Consider the following 25651-nt stretch of genomic DNA (forward strand, 5'->3'; position numbering starts at 1 on the left):
GTTGAATGCTTTTATTTTGTTAAGTTCAATACGGATGCACATTGTAAATTTACAACTTTACTGAAAACGAAACATAAAAGATCTTTTCATATTAAGAGCTATCTCATTTTTAACATTAAGTAACTTGTGAACTTGAATTTTGAAAATTATAAAATACAACTTGACACCATTCCCCACAAATATATGCATTAATATTTAATTTATTACTGCTAAATTGTGTTATAGGGACTCCTTTGAACAACGTTGAAAGCTTTTATTTTGTTACGTTCTCGGATGCGCATTGATTGTAAAGTGACACCACTTTACTCCAAGCCACAGCCACTCTGCTGCGAGCGAGCCAAAAAAGAGCATGACTATGAGTTACACCTAAGAGCTATTTTCTGGAGTTGCTGAATAAAATACGCCTCACATCTAAAGATCAAGTGGCTTGGGGTCACTCCAACTGACAAGACAATGTCCATTCGGCTCTTGGCTCTCATAGGGTTTGAGAGTGCCACGGACACCTCTTGCTGGAGCAACCTAGCTCGTTGCTGACCAAGTTCGTTTTTCCAAAGCAGGGAACCAGCGGTAGTGCTACACAGTCCAAATGGCTCCTCCACACTAACATTCTGCCCCTTAAATATTGTGCGTTTTAGCTCCAGTGTAGTACAGTGCATTTCTATTGGGAAATTTTGACATGGATGTTTCTGCTGCGTCGCGACTGGAATTCCCTTCAGTAGAGGCTTTCCAAATGAGGGGTGATCGTTAATCGAGCGTTAAAAAAAATAGTGCCGTTAAAGACACTTTAAGTTAACGGATTATTAACGTGATCATTTTGACATCCTTATATATATTAAGGGTGTCAAAATGATCGCGATATTAACATGATAATTTTGATCATTTTAACTTAAGGGCACAAATTGTTTTTACGCTCGATCAACGACCGCTCCTTATTGCTCCTGTGTGTGCGTGTGTGTGTGTGTTTAGGAGGATTACCTTTGCCCAGGTTGCAGAATTTCTTGATCTACTTTAACTGTTTCTGTCTTATTCAGATAAAGTCAGGCATGCAAGAAAGCTATGTTATGCAGTCATAGTCAGTTTACAGCCTGTTGTTATAGCGCTGTTTAATTAAAGTGTTAAGGTTGCTGAGGCACCATTACAATAAATTGTCTTTAAGTGAGCAGTCTGATGATAAATAATTAATTTGCAGTTTGGCCTCTGGTTCATTGAAAACTCAGCAGTTTTCATCTGGTGTGACATTCAATCATAAATTTTCAATTGGTGCAGTCATATGTGGATTACAGTGTTGCAAAAATCAGATCTTGATTAATGCATCACAGTTGTGTCTCGAACCGGAAAAAAAAGCTAGTTATATTTAACATCGTATGTGCTTTCACTGGCTGTAGTATCAAATGGAGCAATGGTAGAAAGATCATGATACTACCACAAAGATTAGGACAACTACTAAGTAACTTCATGATATTCTTTCCCTATTAAAGGTGGGGTCTTTCACTCAGAAATAAACATTTAATTAAGACTGGATGTATACACATGAAATCCTTCTCAATTAACACCTCTAGACTTCTGTTAATGTGTGGTGGTGATTTTGTCCTCAAACAACAAACACTCACCCACCCACCAGTCTGTAATTTGCCATTTTGTGTTTTGCCATAAGAGGGATGTTTCTGGGCGCTAAGTCAATGTTTACCCCTCCGGCCAATCAAAGAGCGTGGGGCGTGTTGCTGAAGGCAGGCGCAGTGTTGACGATAACGCCGGGATTACACTGCATGTGCGTGCATTGCTGATCCGCTCCGTCTTGACTGCGTGATCCGGACACGTCAATTTTATGGACAAAACTCACCGGCTGGCGCGCACAGCTGTGGTCCGGCAGCTCCGTCGCCGACAACTTCCCGGCGTGTCTCGCGTGAACACTCGCGATAATGTGGCATTAAAAACACAGAAAGTCTGTGCTCAACAGAGAAGCAGAAAGAGAGGTGGACTTCCTTTGATTTAACTCACCGTCCACTCCCATAGCTTCTGCTATGACGTTCCATGAAGCATCCTTTTTTAGGTTGTCCTTATAAAAAGGATGTGCCGTGTCATATATAATTTTGTGGCTTTACAACTGCATTATAAATCTCTCCTCGTTCATGTTCGCTGGTGCTTAAACAGTAAATAAGCGTTAACTATTATGACATTTTGCTGACATGATTGCGGAATAGAATCTGGCGGCTAGCGAGCATTTTATTCTGAAAGGTAATCAGATTTTAAACATTTTGAAACTGCATCGGTCTTCCTGTCCCGCTCGATGTGTTCTGTGTTACTTTGCTATTTGACGAATGCTGACGGATGCGTCGTCCGGCAAAAATAGAAAATAGGTCTATCCGTCCGGCGGCCTCGGCACGACGGAACTGGTCCGCAGTCGATCCGCAGCGCATACGCAGCCGGTATAATTTGAACAAGCTGATAGAATGGAAACGAATCGGCTCCGCCACCGGAGTGGAGTGCATCCGCAACACACGCATGCAGTGTAATCCGGTGTAAGAGTGTGGGTTGAGCCATGGGAAGAGTCCGTTTTGAATTGTTTGTTTACAAACAGAAATGGTCAAAACTTAAGACAAGAAAAAATTATTTTTATAAACCAGTGTTTGCATAAACCATGAACATACAGTACATGTAGATGAATATACTGTATAAGTAAAAACTATTCTCAGGAAGCAGTTGTCTCCAACCCCATTATTTCCCCCACAGATGCTCAAGAAAATGTCTCGAGTGCTTTATAACATTGTGGTTGTGTTCATTCCTTGGGAAGTCAGGATTAAGAAAATTGAAAGTAAGTAATTTTTCTCCTATCAGTCAAACAAACATAAAGCAAACAAACAAGAAATACATCAAGAAATATTCATTTTTAACATCCTGACAGTTTATTTTTTTAATCTTTTTTTCTCCACTCACTTGTAATAAACCAACACCTTAACCTTCTCCCATTGTCTTCTTTACATTGTTAAAATGAAATTTTTGACCGTATTACTTTTAATGTTTGTTGCATACAATTGTCATATAAATGTTTTCTGCTCTCTTGTGAGGTCATTTTGGGTCGGGCGTCGCCTCCTACTTCATATTCCTTCGCTGGTTATTTGGAATTAACATAGTCCTCACCATCATGACTGGAGCGTTCATAGTGTTACCAGAGGTGAGTACCCTGTGCTATGCATACATTAATGTATTTCCTAAATAGTTTTTGTGTTGCTGTCATGTTAAATACCTATATTTGACGACATCATAATCATACATAGTAAGGCCAGGGTGTGTGGCAATATCACCTCGGTAGTTTTACAGTATATTATTTTAACATGACATAAATTACCAATTTAACATATTTTCTACTAGACCTAAAACCAAACCTATGCTGGTGTGAGGAAGTCTGAGGCAATCATATGTGCCACCGTGAGTCAATTTTATTTCTACGCTATCGCCAATTCACAACACGTTATCTTAAGGCCCTTATTGAGCATGTTTCAGAGCCACACTCATTACACATTAAAGAAAGCAAAAACCTTGACAATAAACGAGTGCAGAGGAAACTCATACGGGTGTGCCTCTGTCCAGACGCAGAGAGAAAGAGAGTGGGGGGTGGGGAGTTGGCGACGATGGTTTAATGGACTGTTGGAGAAATGAGAAAACAATGTGTATAACAATGATTGTATTAGCAAAAATAATGCTAAAAGATAATGCTATGGTTATTAACTCTTTGACTGCCAGACGTTTTCAAAAACGGGTTGTCCCGTGCCAGCCGATTTAAGCATTTTGACTGATCTTTCAAGGTCCACAGAAAATGTTGTGTTTGGACTATGGAAACACACATACTACCAAATGAAAGATTGGACTCTCATCTTTCATCAGAAAAAAAAAGTTTGTTTCTACCTTATTCCGTTCTTCAGCAATCAACAATAGAAAATAGGTTAGTTTCACCGAAATGCTCTGTTTTGAAACAAAAAGCGGAGAAAAAGAGCTTTTTGTGAAACGATGTTATTTCATGCACTCCAGTGAATTCTACACTTCTTTTTGTCCATAAATGATGCCACAAACACCTAAATAGTGCTTTACTTCTGTAATACACCACCACCAACAATGAAAAAGTGTTTTTAGTTTGCAAAATAACCAGTTTATTTACAGAACAGCGTAACAGTTTATTTACAGAACAGCGTAACAATTTGACAAAGTATTTACAAAGGTGTGCATGTGTGACTATTTACAATTGTGTGGAGTTTGAACTACACAATTTTTCTTTTTGTGTGGTATACAGTGAAACACTCCCCTGGGTGCAAGGGGATACAGCAGGATTTGCACCACAGGTTTGTTTCACTGCGAATGCCCTTTCGTGTGCAGACCCTACACTTTCTTGCTGGCTTTTTTTTCCGGGGAGTAGCAGGAATGTGTTGCAGCGTGTGTTTGGCCATGTTGCCATCAAGTCGGCTTTCAGGATCATTATGTGGTGACCTGGTGTTTTGTCTGGCTTCATGTCCTTCCATCCCAACTTCCTCCTGGTCTTGTGGCAACGGCCACCCTCTCACCACCTGCTGGATGAATTCCAAAAAATGTTGACACTTCCCAGGATTTTTTGCTTTGTGCAATATGTATGCATTGAACATGCATATCTGGAACATATATGCAACAAACTTTTTGTGCCACTTCAAAGTTTTACGTGTGAATGGGTGGTATGAGATGTTTTGATCCATCTTGTCCACTCCATTCATCTTGGAATTGTAGTCCACAACACAAATGGGTTTTTGGAAAGGCACTTTTTTTTTTTGTGCCTTCCGCCACACCTCCACTGTCCGCATTTCATCTTCATGAAACGTTGTCACCATCCTCAACAAGCGTTTGTCCTGCCATGCCACAATCAAAACATTTGTGTTGTGCCTTACCAGTTTCCCCCCCACCCCAAGGCCAGTGTTGGTTAGGCATGTGATCTCACTGGGTTCACCCCTGTTTTTCCTCAGCGTTCCACAAACATTGGTACGTGCTGCCAGGAGACGTTGACACAAAGCAATCGAATTATAAAAATTGTCCATAAATAGTGTGTACCCATTTCCTGGCAGACGATCCAGTAAGTTGAACACTGTGTCAGGGAGAGAACAACTAATACCAACATAGGGTTGCATATTAAAACAATAGCCGGTTTGGGAGTCACACAAAATGTATGATTTGATACCATATTTGACCGGCTTTTGGGGGTTGTACACCTTGAACGAAAGACGTCCCTGGAAACTCATCATTCCCTCATCAATGCAGATATTCCTGCCCGGTTGAAACAGTTCCTTGAATTTGCTTACAACGTGATTGAACACAGGACGAATTTTAAATAGTTTGTCGTCTGAACTGTGTGTCTCGTTGTCATTGAAATGCAGGAAACTCCAGATGAGCTGGAAGCGGTTTCGAGGCATCGCGCGACTGAAAAATGGTGTCGTCTCTATTTCATCCTGAGTCCAATACATTTCTATACTGGGCTTGTTTATATAACCAGTAAAGTTTTGAGTTCGGACACAGACACTGGCTTCCAAGCATGACTCCTGCAGTGTGGCAGACTTTCAGCCCGTTTTTGCATAGACTGGCGTGCATATAGGTTTGTCTGATCAGCAATGTGCTGCAGAAGCTCGTCCGTGATGAAGAGTTGCAGGAAGTCAACTGGCCGGGTCGAATTCAGCTCTGCTGCGGCACCTCTCGGTCCTGGCTCCGCAGTAAAGGTGAATGAGTTTGGCTGCCAGCCTGCTTCATGCCAGCCAGAATTTTTGGGATCTGCAAATATACATTTCAATATCATATAATATTCATTTTAGATCAGTGTGATGCTATATATGTGTTTACCTTTTTTCTGGGATCCACTGGTCCTTGGACCTTTATTTTGCTCACTCTGAGGAGTGTCACTCTGAGCTGCAGCTGATATATACAATTACAATAATATCGAAAGACCGTTTTCTTTTGTTGTTACGGTGTATTGAAAACACTTTTTTTTATACCTCTCTTTGTCGTCTTTGCAGAGGGACGTCGTTGTGAGCACGATCCGCGATCTATGAATGCACATTCACGTTACACGAGGCGCTAACAGCGTGCCGGAAAAGTATCTCATAGCAAGTTTGTGCTTACCTTCGCAGTCTTCTGCGGATAAAAGACTGTCCGTATCACTTTCTCCGTGGTCAGATTGTACCCACTCCTCCGAAGAATATCCATCGGACTCAGGATACTCTTCGTCGTCGTCCGAATCAACGTCCTCGTGCGGAGAAGTGCTCGGTCGTGCACCACGTTTTCCGGAGCTAGCACCGCTAGCCTCTGAGGCCTTAAAACGTGGTCGAAGCTGCCGCCGCGTGTACGCTGCAACTTCGGCATCAACCTCGTTGTCACCATCATCATCATCGTCGTCGTCCGATTTAACGTCCTCGCGTGCAGAAGTGCTCGGTCGTGCACGACGTTTTCCGGCGCTAGCACCGCTAGCCTCTGAGGCCTTAGGACGTGATCGAAGCTGCCGCTGCGTCAACGCTGCAGCTTCGGCGTCAACCTCGTTGTCACCATCATCATCCCCGTCATCACAAACGTGCACTTTAGCACTGGTTGATGCTTCTCCTTTTTGAAAAAAACGATCAAGCGTGAGCTGCTTCTTACCATCGGTCGCCATTTTTTGTTTCTCCTCAATTCTCATCTCCTCCTCGACGCTCTCGCCCCGCCTTGCCTTTTATACTACTGACGCCCACCCGATCTTGTCAAAAGAGAGTCATCGCTGCCCTCTAGGGGCCAAAAATAGTCATTAGGCTCAAGAAACCTGCTTGAAACTTTCAGGAGAGCTCCGCAAGCCTTCACAGCACCCGTTTCAAAAAAAAAAAAAAAAAAATGGGAGGACGTTTTTTAACGTCTTTGGCGCTCCTCCGTAGGTTTTTGCAGAACGTCATTTAACGTCTTTGGCAGTAAAAGAGTTAACAGTTTATTTTGTTATTTTCTTGTACTTTAGTAACATTTTGTCCCATCCATTGAACTGATTTAGACTCAATTTGGTTGGTAGGGTCTGAAACAAATATAAAAATATCGGAAATATGTTCATTTTGATCGATTTGATTCTTGAACTACAAGTAAAGAAGGGGATTAGGTTCCATTTTTCTACATCTTTATTGAGTCTATTTTGAAGAGGTAGATAATTGAACTTTATTGCATGGTTATGAAAACCAAATTTATGGAGAACCTTGTAAAGAAAACCCCAATTCACTGAATCAAATGCCTTTTCAGCATCCACACTGATTACCATGGCTTCAGTATTATTATTTTTGTATATGATCCACGACATGTAGCGTCCTCCGTATATTGTCCGGTGTTTGTCGACAACATATAAAACCTGTCTGGTCGTTATGTATTAGCATAGGTAGAAACTTCTCTAATCGTCTCGCCATTATCGAAGTAAATAATCTGTAATCGATATGATGCACATTCCCTCTTATTTCTTCCCTCTTTTGGTATAGCTGAGATTATCGCCTCTTTCCAACTAGGTGGCGTTTGTGCTTTTTTAAAGGTCCAATTCATCGTACGAAGCAAAATAGGAATTAGCACATCTCTAAATTCTTTATACCAGTCTGCTTCGTAACCATCGAAACCTGGGCATTTGCCCGATTTCAGTCTATTGATTGCCGTTTTCAGCTCGCCTTCTGTTATGTCATCCGTCATCGCTTTGTTCTGTTCTTCAGTCAAAGTAGGCAACCTTAAAGAGTCCAGAAACGTATCAATTTGTATTTCACTTCCACCTGGAACGCTAGTGTACAAAGTTTTATAGAATGCTTCAAAAGCATCTTGTATTTCGCTTAATTTATCTGTTTTGTCCTTGGGTCTCTTATTTGGTGAATAATATTTTCAGCTTTTTTCCCCTTAACTTCCATGCTAGTATTTTCATTGATTTAGATCCACTGTGGGTGGCACGGTGGCTGACTGGTTAGCGCGTCCGCCTCCCAGTGCATAGGACATGAGATCGAGTCCAGGCTTCAGCCTTCCTGGGTGGAGTTTGCATGTTCTCCCCGTGCTTGTGTGGGTTTTTTCCGGGTGCTCCGGTTTCCTCCCACATTCCAAAGACATGCATGGCAGGTTGATTGAACACTCCAAATTGTCTACAGGTGTGATTGTGAGTGGATGGTTGTCTGTCTCTGTGTGCCCTGCAATTGGCTGGCAACCAGTTCAGGGTGTACTCCGCCTACTGCCTGAAGCGAGCTGGGGACCCTTGTGAGGGCAAGCGGTTAAGAAAATGGATGGATGGATGGATGGATAGATCCACTGTGATAATGTTGTTTTAAGAACATCATTTTTTTTCTTTATGTCTTGTGTGGCCAAATTGTCAATTTTGTTTCTGATCACTTTAATTTCCTGTAAATCATTCTGTGTTTGGTTTATTTTATGCTTTGTTTCTAATTCCTTCAGTTTATTTTGTAAATCTTGGAGTGTTTTAGTTCTCATTCTTTTTTTGTAAGAAGATATTGCAATGATTTCCCCCCTCAAAACAGCCTTCAAAGCATGCCACAAAATAGGAGGGTCAACCTCTCCATTATCATTAAGACCCATGTAGAGGTCTATTTCTTCCCTAATTTTCCTCTTAAATAGAGGATCATTAAGTAGGCTAGCATTAAATTTCCATGAGTTACTTTTGGGCTGAAGGTTCAAATCAACAGATAAATATACAGGTGCATGATCACTAATTATTTTGTCTTTGTCTTTTCCAAATGTAAGGAAGTAATCAATTCTCGTATATAAGCAGTGAGGGGCAGAGAAATGTGTGTAATCCCTCCTCCTAAGAAAAAATATCGGAGACATGCCTCCAGAAAAAGCTTACTCACCTATTTGTACAATACCTTCATGTCATAACTTTTACTGGAGGAGGAATCTAATCTTGGTTGTAAGTGTATATTCAGATCACCCCCACAAATCAACAGACCTTCCATTTTCATCAACATAATATTTGTGATTTTCAGGAAGAAAAAAAATCAAAATTACTACCAGGTGGTGCATAGACATTTAGGACCGTAATTGGACTTCCATTTACATTACCCCTCACCAAAACAAATCTTCCTTCCTTATCCACCTTTTCGTATAATTTATTTAAATTTAGCTTACTCGATATGAGGATAGCTACTCCTCTCCTGTGGCCTGATTTATAATAGGAGAAAAACAGCTGATTAAATCCCACTCTCTTTAACTTCAAATGTTCATCATCCTTTAAGTGGGTTTCATGTAAATATACCACCTGGCCCTGTTCTCTTTTCATTTTTGTCAAAACTTTACTTCTTTTAACTGGGTTCAATAGCCCATTGACTTTGAATGAAACAATTTTTACCTCACCACCGGCCATTTTTCGTCCTCAATAGCGTGACAGTAAATTTGGCAATGAAATGTGACATCTCAACTTCCTGAACAAACCAGAATTGAATAACATGGTTGAACACAAAAACAAAATATGGTGATCCCAAGGTAGGGGTCTGTACCAAATGACCCTTTACACAATTAGATTGAACTTCTAGCTGTGGGAGAAGGCCCATCCTATCTACTAATTGTGTGAAAATAGAAGAAAAAAATAAATTTGTGTATTGTAGGTCTCCCATAAATATGAATATATTTAAATAAATAAAAGGGATAAAAGGAAAGATTAAGTCAGGCACTGCTTGCTTATTTTTCACTTCTCTGTTTACCAACATTTTTTACGTGTTTGCCAACAAATTGAGTTAAAGTTCTTCCTGGTGGCGCTGGGGTTGTCTCCTGAAGCCTTGCAGTCTCTCTTTGATGCTCCACTGTCACTCCTCCCCCGATCTCCGTTGGGTCGCTCCTCTCGTAACTTCCCAGGCTGTACGGGACAGCAGCTCCATCAAGCTCTCCCTTGGTTTAACCACGTTGACGGGCAGCCCTCTCTCCTTCATGTCCGTCGTCACCTCCTCTGCAGTCTGATACAGCCGGGTCCCATCAACGTAGAATATAGGCAGCTTTGCCGGGGACGGTGTGTGGAAGTGAATCTATTTCTGTTTCAACACTCGCTTCACTTCAACGTAATCCTGCGCTTTTCAAGGATTGCCGAAGGATAATCATGATCAAAATAGATTGGCCTTCCGTTCCAACACATCCTCCTCTTTCCCCAATCTGTGCGTATTATGTCCTCTTTGGTCTTGTACTGAAGGAATTTGATGACTATGGATCGTGTCTTGTCACACCCTTTCAATATCCAGCGAAGTTGTCAGAGGAATCTCAAGTATCACGAAGCATTCTCTCTACAAAATCTGTCATCGACATCCCCACGGCACCCTCTGGGACTTTATAGAGGCGGCGGTTTTCTCTTCCCGACTTCCCCTCCTGGTCGAGTAGCTTGTTCTCATGCTGGCTAATTACTTTTAGCAGTTTGCCAAGCATAGATTCCTCCACTCAACTTATTGTCATTTAGTTGCTGTTTCACATCTTTACGGAAGTCAAATATCTCATCCAAAATTTTAGCGAGGCCCATGTCATCCGTAGCTCTAGGGCTAACATTAGCTTCAGCGTCCAGTGCTGGAGTGTTCACCTCGGTCTTAGGCTCTTCCACAGTGCCTTTCTTGCTTGTATCCTTTCTCCCCATATTTGCCCCACTTTTTTAATTAAGTTTAATCGAGTTTTTATCTTCCTTGCTTGGTTATGGGGAGAAATCCGTTGTTTCTCACGAGACCTATCGCTCTAGGCAACCATACTTGCCGATGACGTCACTGGAATCATCATCATTACAATTTAAAGAAAAACTTGAAATACTTCTTCATGTGTTCAATGAATCCCAATAATATATGCTATTTTTTATGTAACTACTGAAACAAATTAAATATTAAAATGTATTGAGATACACTGTAATGCTTTAGCATTGTTGGCTGGAAGTACAGTGGAAAGAAAAATAAAGAAAGCATCAAAACAGGTTGGTTACATACTACATTCAATAAGATGGGTATGAGACAACAGTGCACATAAAGATAGCTATAACTGTAATGTTAGTACAGTATATGCAATTGAGGACTACTAAAAGTAGTCACTGAACTAGCAGTGCTGGTGTCTGTGGTGCTGGAAGAAGGATTACCTTCTCCACGGCAGGATAGAGGGAGAAGATGAAGTGGAAATAGGGGTTTACAGAGACAGAATGTCTCAAGTTAACATAGAGAAAGACTCTGTGCCTCAGCCATCCTTTTTGTATTTATATTTTGACGTCCCATGGACGTTGGGTCGTGGAGGAGAAAAAATTCTTATCTGGGTCTACAATGGGGAATTAAGTGACTCAATCACAACTACACCCACACCCCCAAACCCCTCCTCCCACCCGCCCACACTGTCATGTCACAATTTTGACAAAATAATATATCTTGTGTTTGTTGGAGCATGATACAATTCATGATGCTAAAATTTGTAGGTCTGACCAAATACATGTCATTTATCTGTAACTAAAAACATTATGTTATATCTTCATTTGTTCAGCCTCTTGATGTTCTCACATAGCTGAAAACAAAATAGATCAGATAGATAGTAAATTTATACTGTATTTGAATTAATCTTTAATTAATCAATTTTATAATTCACAATATCAATTCAGTGTTGGTAGATTGAAATTTAGCCCATTGAATTAAAACAGTCTTTTAGAGATAGCATACAAGAACAAAGGGCATGGTAAATTTATGATCACTGACTTAGAAACACGAGCAATTTCCCCACATGAGTAATCCTTTCTGTGATTCCTCAGTGCCACTGTTTTGTGCTCCATTGGTTGGGACGAAATGTCCTCTGTGTCCACACACTTGTCTGAGCTCTGCATTGAGTTTTAACACCCAATATCAAACATCATGAAATGTTTTGTCAGTTTATTAGTGGTTCTCCCTCTTTTTTTGTAAATAATGTCGCCAAGAAGTGAAGTCCTAGATACAGTATGTCAAATGGTGGCACACGACTATAATTGTGACAAAATGCTGGTATTAAAAGATGGTTATTGGAATATTGTAGGCTGTGCTGTGTTGCTGGGAGAAAAAATACTTGCCTTGACAGAGAGTACCTGAAATAAATACCGCTAGTCAAAGTAGGCTGGGAGCCAGGTCCACTCCTCAGGATGTTTTTTGTTACCTTTTTTGACTATTATTTTCTGTTATCTCATACCTTGGGCCATCACAAGTTGATAGGGACCACCCCCAACTTGGGGCCGTTTGGTCACAGGGGCCAAAAAACACCTTTTTTTGGAAAAGCTTCTGGCGAAATTGTGTAATTGCAAATGACAAGGTACAGCAACTGCATAAATGGTCAGAAAACTCTAAATTTTTACATGGTGTATCCTGACACATGGGGGAACTTGCAGGAAAATAATCGTGGACTGTATTTCAATTCTCAAATATCACCCTCAACATACCCTTGTAGCGATTATTTGGGTTGCCGTAATGGCGAACGAGAAAATTAGACGGTACTGAGGGGAGTTGTAATTTCCTCAGCAACCTCTGGGGCCACCACGCTGACTTTGCTTGTTTATAGGAGCAAAATAAACAATAAAAATACAATTATCAAGTATTCATAATCTGAAGTTGCTACTTTAGTTAATCATGGAGTTTTTTGCTTTAATAAGAGAATTACTAATCCACTCAGTAAACACAAATGATACGGCAAAAATTTAATTTCTAGACAACAAATTTATTTAGTAAACGCACATATATCTGTCACAGCCTAACCTATTAACGAAACGGAATAAGAAAAGTGAATCAAAGATAAAAAGAAAACATGCAACCTAGCGAACTAAGATAAAAAGGGAATGAAAAAGGTAGATAGAATAGAGATGGAAGCGTTTTGACCTGTCAATCCTTTTATATTTGAATTAAAGCATTGCGCCAGTGGTATATGGTCAGATTGCAATGCAGGCGCACTTACGGACTGGTTCATGTGCACGGGGAGAGAGGGACTCGGCGAGCGTCGATCCTCAGTTGAAGAAAACTCCATTGGAAGCGATCTGGGCAGACGGCGCACGCACAGCTGGAATGCTGCACTGGAGTCTCTGGCTGATGGTGATGGGCGCACGACTGAGAGGCCGCTGCAGGTCTCTGGTTGGTGGCGAGGTGCGCTTGCGGCGTGGAGGCTGAGGCAGGTCCTTGGCTGGCACAAGTCCGGTTGGTGGTGATGTGCTTGCGAGAAGCCGCAGTCAGTTGGTTTGGGTGCTGCGGGGCATCTCGGGCGCACGACTGGAGCAGAAATGGGTCGCTGGCGCGCAGTGGCTCAGTGCCTAACAGCTGTCGTGGAACCGGGTCGGCGGGGCGCTGCGTGATTCAGAGAGTGGAAGGTAGGTGGGTTGGCTCTCGGCAGGAACAGACACGCGCGTTTTGGGACGCGCAGTGTGGTTGTGAGTCCTTGCATGATGCGTGCTTTAGGGCGCATGGCGTGGCTCAAGTCCGGGGCTCAAAGAAGGAAGCCACGTGGTCGCTCTCAGCGTGTTCGGCAACCACGTCTCTCGTGATGGTCAGGAGAAGTTCATGGGGCAGGAAGAGCGAAGAGGGAGAAGAGCAAAGAAGAGGCGGAAGTTCTTTTGCGCGCTGGCTTTTAAACTGTGTCCCAGGGGGTCAGAGTAGTAGTCCCGCCTCTTCCGTGTGCTTGAAGCAGACTTGGTCGACTGAGACCAAGTTTTTGGGATAGCATTTGATAATGGGTTGTAAAAACTAAATCCAGTCACTGCTGGAGGGAAATTCAAAGAGTTTTTCCTTTTTGAACTGTCTCTGGTTGGTTTGAGAAAACACAGGGTTATAGACACACATTCCCCAGGGGGAAATGTTTAAAAAGGCAAATAAAGTTTAAAAAAATTGAGGGTGACGGGCAATATTCGTTACACCCTAAAAGAACAGAAAATGTTTCTCCGCCTGAACCGTACTACCATTACTATCAAAAGTGATCAATTTCTAACATTTTATTGTATTGCCTGAAATGTATATTAAAAACTTCCCACATTTGTAACCTTCAATGTAAGTCCAAGATGAGCTTTCTATCTGGAGTATTAGAGGAGCTATGACAAAATTACTCCACTGTACCCTAAATTGGAAAAAAAATAAAATTCTAGAATTACCATTCCAAATGGGATTAAGCTATTTTTGTTTGCATCTAAATAAAATCGTAAACAATATTTGAAACATGGGTTATGTATATGTAGTACTATACAACCTGAAGGGTTTTACATAAAAAGTAGAGCTGATAAAATTTTGTAATCAGATAATCACATTCTAGAATTTTGATTAATCACAAATAATCGCTTAATAAAAAAGCCTTTTTTTTTAAATCTACATCCCCCCCGCCCCCGCCAAATTTGAAAAACACCGGTTATGTGTTAATTCTTTTGACATTTAATATTATGAGGACGTCTTCAGCATTTTTTGATCCAATGCACACGCTTATCATCCTATTTTCTAATCAGTTAATTACTTGCATAATTTAAAATGGAAAAAATGACCCCGATATTTTGACATGAACAAATATTCTAAATGTGATACGCAAACATTCATTAAATGCTTTACTTAATGCATGAAATTATGTTTCTTGCTCAAACACAACCTGTGCTACTTTAAACGTAGCCACCCGCTGTCACGCTAAAGGATAATCTATGGTCAAAATTAAGAGTGCAATTAATGTGCGTTAATTCATGATTAATGCGATAATGTTTTGTGGTTAATTAATCAATGAACGCTTTAACTTTGACAGCACTAATAAAATGTGAAAAATGTTATGCCCCTAGGTAGACTAGGGTTTCAAGGCACAACATTAAACATGATCACACAAAATCCGGGAACCAAATATGAGATTTAAAAAAGAACAAGATCCTGACAAGGAATAAAAATTACTTGTGAACATTTCTTCACAATAGATTAACATTCTGTGTAGACAAATGGAGAAATAGTAGAGTGCAGCTTAACCTTAAAATTGAACTATGATAAAATATAACTGGATTTTAGTTATCCTATTCTTCCTCTTCCTGATCATCATCCAAATTTTTATGGATTTCATCAGCTGCTAAATCATGCTCTTCTGCCAAGACGTCGACAAGGGCTTTGGGAATGACGTCACCCTCAAACCATAGTGGTTCTAACTTGCCAGTCTGTGTTCATGTGAAATCCATGGTCGAGAGGGGATGTGATCTCTGGGTAGTGCTCATGAGCTGGAAGGGTCTCTGTTGACCTCTCCACCTTCCCACCTTGCAAGACGGTCCTCTTGCAGCACATAAGAAGAGTCAACATCCAGGTACAGCGGCTTAAAAAAGTATTCACCCCCTTGAGTTTTACAACATTTTGGCACAGTACGACCACAAACAAATATATTTAATTGAAATTTTAGGTGAACGTTACAGTTTTTTCCAATTGCTAAAAAACAGTTTTGCTTGCAAAACTGTTTTTTTTATCAAAATGCTTAACACAATTTACAAAACCACACACTCGAACTGCAAAATCCCTCACATATCCTGCAACATGAAGCACTGCAACCAAAACTACATTTAGCTTAATCAAAATGAAACTTTTGCACCAAGTGGTACACACATCATTCATATTACCAGATTTATGTCTAATCAACTACACACTATTGGGCATAATGAAAAGCACTCTCATCTTTAGTATGCTTTGCCATAATGCTAACTATAATAGTTCAAATTGTAGAACAGATTGAAGTTACACACATGCTGGTGAAACTTTTCAACAATTTAAATGTACTTTTTTCCCACCAAGTCAGTGCAACATGCACAGCAGATATGTTTACATTAGAGTGAAAAATATATATGCTCGCGAAACAGTAAACTGAAAAAGAAATTGCAGAAAAAAAAAAAATATATATATATATATATATATATATATATAAAAAGAGAGAGGAAACAAAAATTAGACACTCTCGCATTGTCAGCCCATGGTTGATGACATGATCAAGCAAGGTTGCTTTGATTTCATTTGAAAGTTGTTGTTTTCTTTAGCCATTATCTCCTCTACCTCTAACTATTCATCCTCCTCTCATTCTCACCCTCGCTCTTTCTCTTCATCTCTGCCACGTCTTCCATTGTTGTTGTAAAAAAAAAAGAAGGTGTTCACCCTATAGTGTTGTTGTTTTCTTTAGCCATTAACTCCTCTACCTCTCACTATTCATCATCCTCTCATTCTCACCCTCGCTCTTTCTCTTCATCTCTCTGCCACGTCTTCCATTGTTGTAAAAAAAAAAGAAAAGAAGGTGTTCACCCTATAGTGCTTACTTCCTGATTGAGGTGGTAACAATTAACTATTGAGGTGTTTGGCCAGACGGCACATGTATTGGCCAATCAGTTAATATAGTGTCATTTTGAATGGCAGTGTTTTGAAATGGCAAACATGTTACCTTATGTCAGATTGGTGTGTTTTATGCAGAGAACCATGTTCAGTGCATTTAAAAAGTGCCATTTTCAATTGCAAAATGTGTGTAACAGAAAATGTGTTTAGAGTTTTGAAGACTTGCGAAAAGGTTTTGCTCTGTGTCAGTTTAAATAATTGTGCTATGCATGTTATTTTAGTGTTTTAGCAATTGGAAAAAAAATCTGTTAACAAAAAGTAGCACACAACATTGAAGTAAAACAAAGTGTATATCTTATTTCAAATTTGATTTATTGCTAAAAAACTGAAAAGTAGGTAGTGCAAAAGTATTCAGCTTTCCATGAACTAATACTTTGTCGAACCCCCTTTTGCTGCAATTACAGCTTCTTCAGTTTTGCACATCGGGAGGCTGAAATGTTTGCCCATTTCTTCTTGCAAAACAGCTCCAGTTCAGCTAGGTTAGATGCAGAGCGTTTGTAAACCGCAATCTTATTCTTTAGTTAGCATTATGAAGACTAAAGAACACACCCGGCTGGTCCGGGTCAATGTTTTGGAGAGATTTAAAGCAAGTGAAAGATACAAAACCATTTCAAAAGGTTTTAACATCACAGAGCACTGTTCAATCAATCATCCATACGTGGATTGAGTACCAAACAATCACAAATCCAAGACAAGGCCGTCCCTCCAAAGTTCCTGACCGAAGAAGGAGGGCACTGATCAGAGAAGTACCCAGCCTTTGACCACTCTAAATCAGTGGTGGGCAACCTTGGTCCTGGAGAGTCCTGAGTCCAGAGTCCTGCAGATTTAGGATGTTTCCCTTCTCCAACACAGCTGATATATGATCAGCTCATCAGCAAGCTCTGCATAAGCCTAATAACTATCCTGTTGGTTGGAATCAGCTTGTGTTGAAAGAGGGAGATCTCCAAAACCTGCAGGACTCCGGCCCTCAAGGACTGAGTTTGCCCACCTCTGCTCTAAATGAACTGCAGAGATCCACAGCAGAGGTAGTGGATTCTGTCCATAGAACAACCATCAGCCGAGTACTGCACAAATATGACCTGTATAGTAGGATGGCAAGAAGAAAGCCATTTCTAAAAGCGAGCCACAAGAAGTCACGTCTGCAGTTTGCCAGGAGCCATGTAGGAGACACCGCTGACAAGTGGAAGAAGCTGCTCTGGTCAGATAAGACCAAAGTAGAACTTTTTGGCCTACATTTCAAACGCTATGTTTGGTGTAAGAACAACACTGCTCATCAGTCTCAATACACCATCCCCACTCTCAAACATAGTGGTGGGAAAATCATGCTCTGGTGGTGCTTTTGTTCTGCAGGGACAGGGAAGATAGTGCGAGTAGAAGGGAAGATGGTTGGTGCCAAATGTTGGGCGATCTTAGAAGAGAACCTGTTGGGGTCTGCAATAGACCTGAGACTGGGACGAAGGCTCACCTTGCAGCAAGAAAATGACCCGAAGCATATAGCTAAAACGACATTGGAATGGTTAAAAAAAGGCATCAATGTGCTAGTGTCTCAGTAAAAGTCCTGATCTAAATCCAATTGAAAATCTGTGGACAGATTTTAAGATTGCGGTTCACAAACACTCTTTATTTAATCTAGCTGAGCTGGAGGAGTTTTGCAAGGAGGAATAGGCATACAGTTCAGCCTCCCGATGCACACCCTACTTTTCAGTTTTTTTGTTGTAAAACAAGTTTTAAATAAGATATACTATTTGTTTCACTTCATAATTGTGTGCTACTTTGTGTTTAACTTTCACATAAAATTCCTGTGAAATATATTTGTTTGCATTTGTACCGTGAAAAAATGTTGAAAAACTCAAGGGGGTGAATACTTTTGCAAGGCACTGTATGTGTCTGGAAGAGGGCTCATGAACTTGACCCAGAGATCACATCCCCTCTCGACCATGGATTTCTCATGAACACAGAGACTGGCAAGTGAGAACTACAATGGTTTGAGGGTGACGTCAACCCCAAAGCCATTGTCGATGTCTTGGCAGAAGATGATTATTAAATACAAATATGGATGATGATGAGGAAGAGGAAGAAGATGATGATGTAAATCCAGTTATAATTTATAATTTCTCCATTTGGCTACACAGAATGTTAATCTATTGTTAAGAAATGTTCACAAGTCATTTTATTCCTTGTCAGGATCTTGTTCTTTTTTAAATCTCCTATTTGGCTCCTGGATTTTGTGTGATTATATTTAATGTTGCGCCTTGATACCCTGCATGTTTTCGGTGTCTCCTGCCTTCACCATTACGTTCTGCAGGAGCCTCTCAGCTTTGTTCAAGGAGGGAGACATCAAAAACATGCAGGACTGTGGCTCTCTAGGACCAAACTTGCCTATACCTGGTATAGTGCTACATAACCCATGTTTCAAATATTGTTTACAATTTTATTTAGATGCCAAAAAATAGCTTAATCCCATTTGGAATGGTAATTCTGGGATTTTCAGGATTTTTTTTCTTTTCGATTTAGGGTACACTGGAGTACTTTGGTCATAGCTCCTCTAATACTCCAGATAGAAAGCTCATCTTGGACCTAATTTGAAGGTTACAAATGTGGGAAGTTTTTGATATACATTTGAGGGAATGAGATGTACAATAAAATGTTTGAAATTGATTACTTTTGATGGTAATTTGACAGGCGGAGCGACATTTTTTGGTCTTTTAGGGTATGTTGAAGGTGATATTTGAGAATTGAAATACAGGAAGCCCTTTTTCTTGCAAGTTTACCCATGTGTCAGGATACACCATGCAAAATATTAGAGTTTTATGACCATGTATGTAGTTACTGTACCATGTCATTTGCAATTACACAATTTCGCCAAACGCTTTTCCAAAAAAGGGTGTTTTTGGCCCCTGTAACCAAACGGGGTGGTCCCTATCAACTTGTGATGGCCCAAGGTATGAGATAACAGGAAATAATAGTTAAAAAAATTAAATAAAAAAAGGAAACAAAAACATCCGAAGGCGTGGACCTGGCTCCCGGCCTAAAGTAATTTGTGCAATGTATTTATCTTTGCAAAGCAGACAGGCATTGAAGAGATTCCTTTCTGTTTAAACTGAATGCAGATGTTTTCAGACCTGTACTGTCATTGCTTTCTTTGCCAGACGCACTGGAAATTGCTCTCCTGTAATGTGATTAACCTCTGTTGTTACGATTCCCCATGGAAGTACCAGGAACACACTGAAATAAATTATACTATATTTCCAATTATAGCTGACAACCAAATATATAAGTTTGGTTTGAACTAAGTTCAATGGGACCTGGGTGGCGAGGTGGCGCCGTCGCTTGCCCTTGGTACAGGGGGTGCGTGGTTTCCCCCCTCTAAGGAAGGACATGAAACCTGATATGCTGAGAATTACGCCTATCAGAATTGGCACAGTATTTGACCATGCAAGATGACATTTTCTTGCCCGTTACATCAGGAAACACGCATTCGAATGAATAATGGCCGCCATTGTTTTCGCACTAGATGCATCATAGCATCACATGACTGGTTAAAGGCACTGCCCAGACCATGTTATTATTTTGACACTTACTTAAAATACAATTCATGGAATAATAATAATAATAATAATAATTTTTATTTGTAACGCACTTTACAGCTACAACAGATCTGAGCTACAATAAAAATGTTAAAACAAGAAAACCTAGGTAAAAGTCTCAGGAACACATAAAACTAATTTATAATAAGATAACAATAAGATGCCATAGATATTTGAACTTACATTCTTTATATACACACGGCCTAATCGAAGACTGGAAAATGAATTTCCAGTGGTGTATTCCTTAAAGTTAAAAGTCTCATATTATTTAACTTTTCCACATTCTAAAATAGTTCTAAAATATGTAAAAGACTAAGGCTGCGTTCACACTGCAGCTCAATTCACATGTATCTGTTTTTTTCATGCAGTGTGAATGGTACGATTCCGATTTTTTCACACCAGACCTGGGCCTCTTTCATATGTGGATATAAATCGGATATGTATGCGATGCGTTTGCACTGTGAACGCTCATCTGCACACATCCGATTCATACGTCATCAAAAGCTTGATATGCGCTCTGCGCGGGCAGCAGAGAGTGCTTGGAAGGGAGACTACTGGCACGTCTGTTAATATACAAAGCTGTTTTGAGTAACAGTGTTAACTTTTTCTTTTTCTTTACTTTAAACACACTTGAAGCATGAAGCATAAAGTTGACATTTGTGGCGACAGTAGAAATTCAGCCCTGCAGACGGTTCATCAAACACGTCAATGACACGACGTCATCTTCAATGGAATGAAGAGATCGGGGAATCTCCCCACATTTACCCAAAATATTTCTACCTCTTCCAACCTCGCTACTCTGGCGTTATGAGATGGAAAAAAAGAGTTTGACGAGTTTCTGCTCTGATTGTAAACACTGACGCTCGAGGAAGCCGAGGACAGTAGCCAAAATGAGAGCGTGAAAACAGTCCACTTATCGGGAGCGGGCGTTCGCACATCTGAATTTGCATAATTCATGCAGGCAAGACACGCAAATCCAACTCCTAACACATCCGCAAAAGGAGTCCACCAGCCCACCAATCAGTAGCGCGAGTTGGCACAGCTAAATTAGCATTCGGCACTGATAAAGGTCGCTTGCCTCGGGGCTTGGCTGGAGGGAAAAAGTGGGGCCATATTTATATCCGTAAACTCTGCAAGTGCTCAAAGCAAAAAAAGTGGCACATGATAACGTGCGTGCACTATCCACCCACTTTGGGTTGAATATCTCAGGACATTGTTAGAGGGTGTGGATGTAGATATGAGTGGGCATACGTGTGTGTGTGTGTGTGTGTGTGTGTGTGTGTGTGTGTGTGTGCGTGTGTGTGTGTGTGTGTGTGTGTTGGGGGTGTTATTCTAAATTGAAATAATGGCTCACACATAATGAAACTGTTGTTTGTCTGCAATGCCAATCCCAATCACCATTTGTGTATGAAGGATCATTTATGAACAACAAATTTGCAGGTGTAGATGTTAATATTTTATTATTGGGACTGTACCCAACCATTTACTGCAACATCTCAGCAAGCTACATATTGTTTGTTTTTGATAAAACGCTGTGAATGTTGTTTTTTCTTCTTTTTTTAGTTCTTCATTGTCCCCCTAATTTCTGAACACACTGCTACCAAATTCTTATTAGGACCTTACTATGACCACAAACCACCCAAAACAAGCTGTTAGTTAAAATGAAAACAAAGATCATTTAGCAAGTTCACATATATTTTGAAGTATATTTTAATTCAGCTATCATTGAGTACATGCTACAAGTTAGAGTCTTCAGGAAGAGTTCATTAAAATTCTGAGCGAGACTTACAAATTCCGACATATTTTATGTACCTTAAACGCATCAGTAGATGGAGCAGAAGCTGTACTACATAAGCTCCATGCCCGTCCCAATGAAAGAGGAACGTTAGTTTTACAGGAGATTTTTGCTGCGATGAAAGTGGACGGGAAGGATCCTGGTCTTTATGAAACTGAGAGGACATCTTCCCCGCGTCCTCAGAGCCAACTGCGCCTAAATGTCAGACTTCATCTTAGTTGCGAGGCTGATTACAACTTGTGTAACTCAGTGGCGAGCGGTCATAATAAGCTATTCATGCAGTCCATGCCCAAGCCCTTCAATAAAATCACGTGTCCTCTATTAATACAATACCTTAGTTCTACTGTTTTGGTCTTATATTCCTGTGTAATTTGCCCTTTTCTCCTCGCGGGTAGCTGAAAAGCCGACAGCTTGTTTCACACATGCGCAATGATAAATCAAGTTGTGTTAGTTCCGAGAGGTTGTTTCTGTACATGCGCCTTTTGAATGGCAAAAAAGCTGGCAGTAAAGCAGCTTATCTGACAAACCGCATATACGCATGCGGCTTTGGCTTACTTGACTTGTTCTGCGGTAAAAGAAGAATATAATTTCAAGTGGTCGTCCTACTCCTGAGGTAGCCATCACGAAAACGTGGAAGAATTTTGTCCATCACTTTCAAGAGAAACATAAATGGCTCGCTGGCTGTCCACAGGTTAACAAACTGTTGATTGTTGGTTGAAACCTCTTGCGGCTCCACTGCGACATTTTTTCCTCTCCCGGGTTGAGCCCACTTTGTGGGCACAAGTCAGTTCCAAATAATGTAAATTCCAACGTATTGGCAAATTTGTGGGCATGTGATTGTGTCATTTCCCTCACCACGGAGCTGGTTACATTACAATGTGTGTGCATCAACCTGTGTCAGTCCTGAATATTTCCACTTTAATGTAATACCTACACAGTGGTATTGTGCTGCTCATTGACATAATTCTGCCACGGAACTAATGTTTATTGAGTGTGTTCCCATTAAGGCGGCAGTAGTCATCACAGTATTAAGTAATAATTAAATAATATTTAATATTCATGCCCACTCTAAAAGGTCACTGCTCGCCACTGGTGTAACTACATTTTAATTGAAGCTAGGCTAGCACACACTGTGATCATGTCTACACGATCTATGAAATAAAGGCATTGGTTTTCCTTGAGTTTTCTACATTCTATGACCTTAGCTTTTGTTTACTGTGAGACTATGTAAATACAAACTGAGCAACCATTTTACCGACCCCAGGTGTAGTGGCGAGCGACCTGGCAGAATGGGGCGTGTCTCGTAGTATGACGCCATCCAAGGATAACGTAATAATAAAAATTTGTTTTATGTAAATCTTGTTGTTGAATTTTAGTTTTGAAAGGAAACAAAACTACTTTCACAAACTATTTTTTTTTAAAATATAAAATAAATACATAAATAAATGGACAAAGGGCATGTGCACTAGGGATGGGCAATACCAGGGATTTTGGATTATATCAAGTCATACCAAGGCCAAATATTGCGATACCGAAGGTATATATATATATATATATATATATATATAAATAAATAACTATAAATAAATAAAAAACACAACTAATAAATGCAACAACACTTAACTAAATACAACACAGTTGTGATTTTAGTCATCAATTGAATTGCCTTTTCTCACAATTGCTCAGGTTGTGTCTGACCCTGCAGAGTTCTCAACCATTCTGATAATCTCTCATGTACAACTACAGCAAGCACTCAAAAACTATTAAAAGTCTCTTTTGACTAAATATGCATAGCAATGGAAAAACTTTTGCTTTTAATAACTAGCAAAGAGGCAGTTTACTTACAAACTCACAAACCAATCCATCAACAACAAAATCTGATTAATCACCCTCACTCTTTAACTCTTTGACTGCCAGACGTTTTCAGAAAAGGGATGCCGTGGGTGCCAGCCTATTTAAGCATTTTGACTGATCTTTCAAGGTCCACAGAAAATTTTGTGTTTGGACTATGGAAACACAAATACTACCAAATGAAAGATTGAACTCTCATCTTTCATCAGAAAAAAAAGTTTGTTTCTACCTTATTCCGTTTTTCAGTAATCAACAATAGAAAATGGTTAGTTTCACCGAAATGCTCTGTTTTGAAACAAAAAATGGAGAAATCAAGCTTTTTGTGAAACGATATTATTTCATGCATTCTAGTGAATTTGAGACCGTTTTTTTCCCCATGAATGATGCCACAAACACCTAAACAGTGCTTTACTTCTGTAAAACACAACCACCAACAATGAAAAAGTGTTTTTTGATAGCAAAATACGTTTATTTGCATTCAACAGTGTAACAATTTGACAAAACAATTTCGCAAACTATTTACAAATGTGTGCAACCGTGGTACTATTTACAATTGTGTGGATGTTTCAAATACAGTTTTTCTTTTTGCGTGCAAGGACACGCAGCAGGATTTTGCTGGCTTTTTTTCCCGGGGAATAGCAAGTATATACCGCAGTGTGTGCTTGGCCATGTTGCCATCAAGTCTACTCTCAGGATCATGATACGGTGACGTTACGGTGGTGTTACGTCTGGCTTCCTCATGTCCTTCAGTTCCTATACCGGGTGGTTGATCCATCTTATCCGCTCCATTCATGGTGGCATCGTAGTCCATAACCAGTGTCTTCTCCGTGATCAGACTGTACCCACTCCTCCGATGAATATTCATTGGACTCGGGGCACTCTTCGTCGTCCGATTGAACGTCCGCCTGAGCGTGCTCCGCGTTTTCCTGCGTTAGCATCGCTAGCCGGTGAGGCTTTAATGACGTGATCATAGGCGCCGCGTCAACGCTTCCAACTTCGGCGTCAACCTCGGAGTCACCATCATCATCATCGTCGTCATCAATGTGCTCTTTAGCATTGGTCGATGCTTTTCGTCTTTGAAAAAAATGCTCAAGCGTGAGCTGCTTGCAACCGGTCGCCATTATGGCTTCCTCAGCCATTGTCCCCTCAACACTCTAGCTCCGCTTCACGTCTTCTACTGACGCCTACCCAATCTTGTCCAAAGAGAGTCATCGCTGCCATCTAGGGGCCAAAAATAGGCATTATACTGACTAGATCGGCTTGATACTTTCAGCACAGCTGGCCAAGGCTTTCCTCCACCCGTTTCCCACCCCCCAAAAAATTTGGAAAAATTGGTGAACGTCTTCTAACGTCTTTGGCGCTCCTCCGTAGGTTTTTACTAAATGGCATTTAACATTTTTGGCAGTAAAAGAGTTAACATTTTTACCCTTCAGACGGTTTCGTCTTTGGTTTATGAGCTCTCCTGTTTTAGAAAACACCCTCTCTGAGGGAACTGAGGATGGTAAAATGCCCAGGTATTTTGATGCAAGACGACAGAGATGGGAATGCCTGTTAATGATCTTTCCACCATTGTAGAAGGTCATGATGTCAGGGGATTATCCTCTCTTCCATGTAATGGTGCATCTCAATGCATCAGTGGCTGCACTGCGGTGCTCTTGTGATGAATGTGCTTGTATGTCAAAATTGGACCATAAACCTCTTGCTGCTGATGTGGCGGAACTTGGAGGTGTGGAAGATACAGGAGTTGGAGATATCGATGCTTCTGCTTGAGGCACAGATGATCCAGCTTGAGGCGAAGGTTGTAGGTTTTCTTTTATTTTTGTAAGTATTTGCCTTTTTATGTTTTCCACATTGTCTTTGTTGCGAAAAGCAATGCCTCTGAAGTGAACATCTAGGAATGTGCATGCTGCGATACAGTACAATGTCTCAATAGAATAGAATCTGTGTTGGCATTTGTTTAACAGCTGCTTTGAAAAGATGCTCTCTCGATTTTCAGTAGCAGTTGTAAGGACAGAAACAAGAGGAATCGCCTTTGAGATGTACACATGTTTTGATTCAGATATCTCTTGGGTTGCATGTTCAAATGGCCTCAAAGCTTCAATAGTAGG

At 40.5% G+C, this 25651-nt stretch overlaps 2 protein-coding genes across 13 annotated transcripts in view; one reads left to right on the top strand and one right to left on the bottom strand.

Annotated features, from left to right (window-relative positions):
- Window positions 1-25651, top strand: part of tmc3 (transmembrane channel like 3) — a 212202-nt gene that overhangs the window by 95541 nt on the left and 91010 nt on the right. For 11 of the 12 annotated variants that reach the window (XR_013293749.1, XR_013293751.1, XR_013293750.1 and 8 more), the window contains exons 4-5: window positions 2731-2812; window positions 3066-3172. Coding sequence is in view for 8 of the 12 variants with exons in the window: in XM_077562800.1 (XP_077418926.1) it covers window positions 2731-2812; window positions 3066-3172 (189 nt within the window). In the remaining 4 variants the exon portion in view is untranslated. Of the gene's footprint in view, window positions 1-2730; window positions 2813-3065; window positions 3173-3369; window positions 3427-25651 lie in introns of those variants that run through there. The other variant, XM_077562804.1, reaches the window with a different exon arrangement.
- Window positions 5495-7686, bottom strand: LOC144049962 (uncharacterized). The gene is made up of 5 exons (XM_077562724.1): window positions 7592-7686; window positions 6127-6584; window positions 6000-6050; window positions 5848-5919; window positions 5495-5778 (listed from the first exon to the last, which is right to left on the bottom strand). Exons 1-5 carry the CDS (start codon window positions 7684-7686, stop codon window positions 5495-5497), a joined length of 960 nt encoding a protein of 319 aa, XP_077418850.1.

Source organism: Vanacampus margaritifer, chromosome 4, assembly GCF_051991255.1.
Source record: "Vanacampus margaritifer isolate UIUO_Vmar chromosome 4, RoL_Vmar_1.0, whole genome shotgun sequence".
Classification (NCBI taxonomy): Eukaryota; Metazoa; Chordata; class Actinopteri; order Syngnathiformes; family Syngnathidae; genus Vanacampus; species Vanacampus margaritifer.

Coding starts and splice junctions, on each gene's coding strand:
- LOC144049962 (XM_077562724.1), bottom strand. CDS start 7,686: ATGACGGATGACATAACAGAAGGCGAGCTGAAAACGGCAATCAATAGA. Junction 6,051..6,126: donor ATCCGCAGAAGACTGCGAAG/GTAAGCACAAAC, acceptor GTGCATTCATAG/ATCGCGGATCGTGCTCACAA. Junction 5,920..5,999: donor TGCAAAGACGACAAAGAGAG/GTATAAAAAAAA, acceptor TGTATATATCAG/CTGCAGCTCAGAGTGACACT.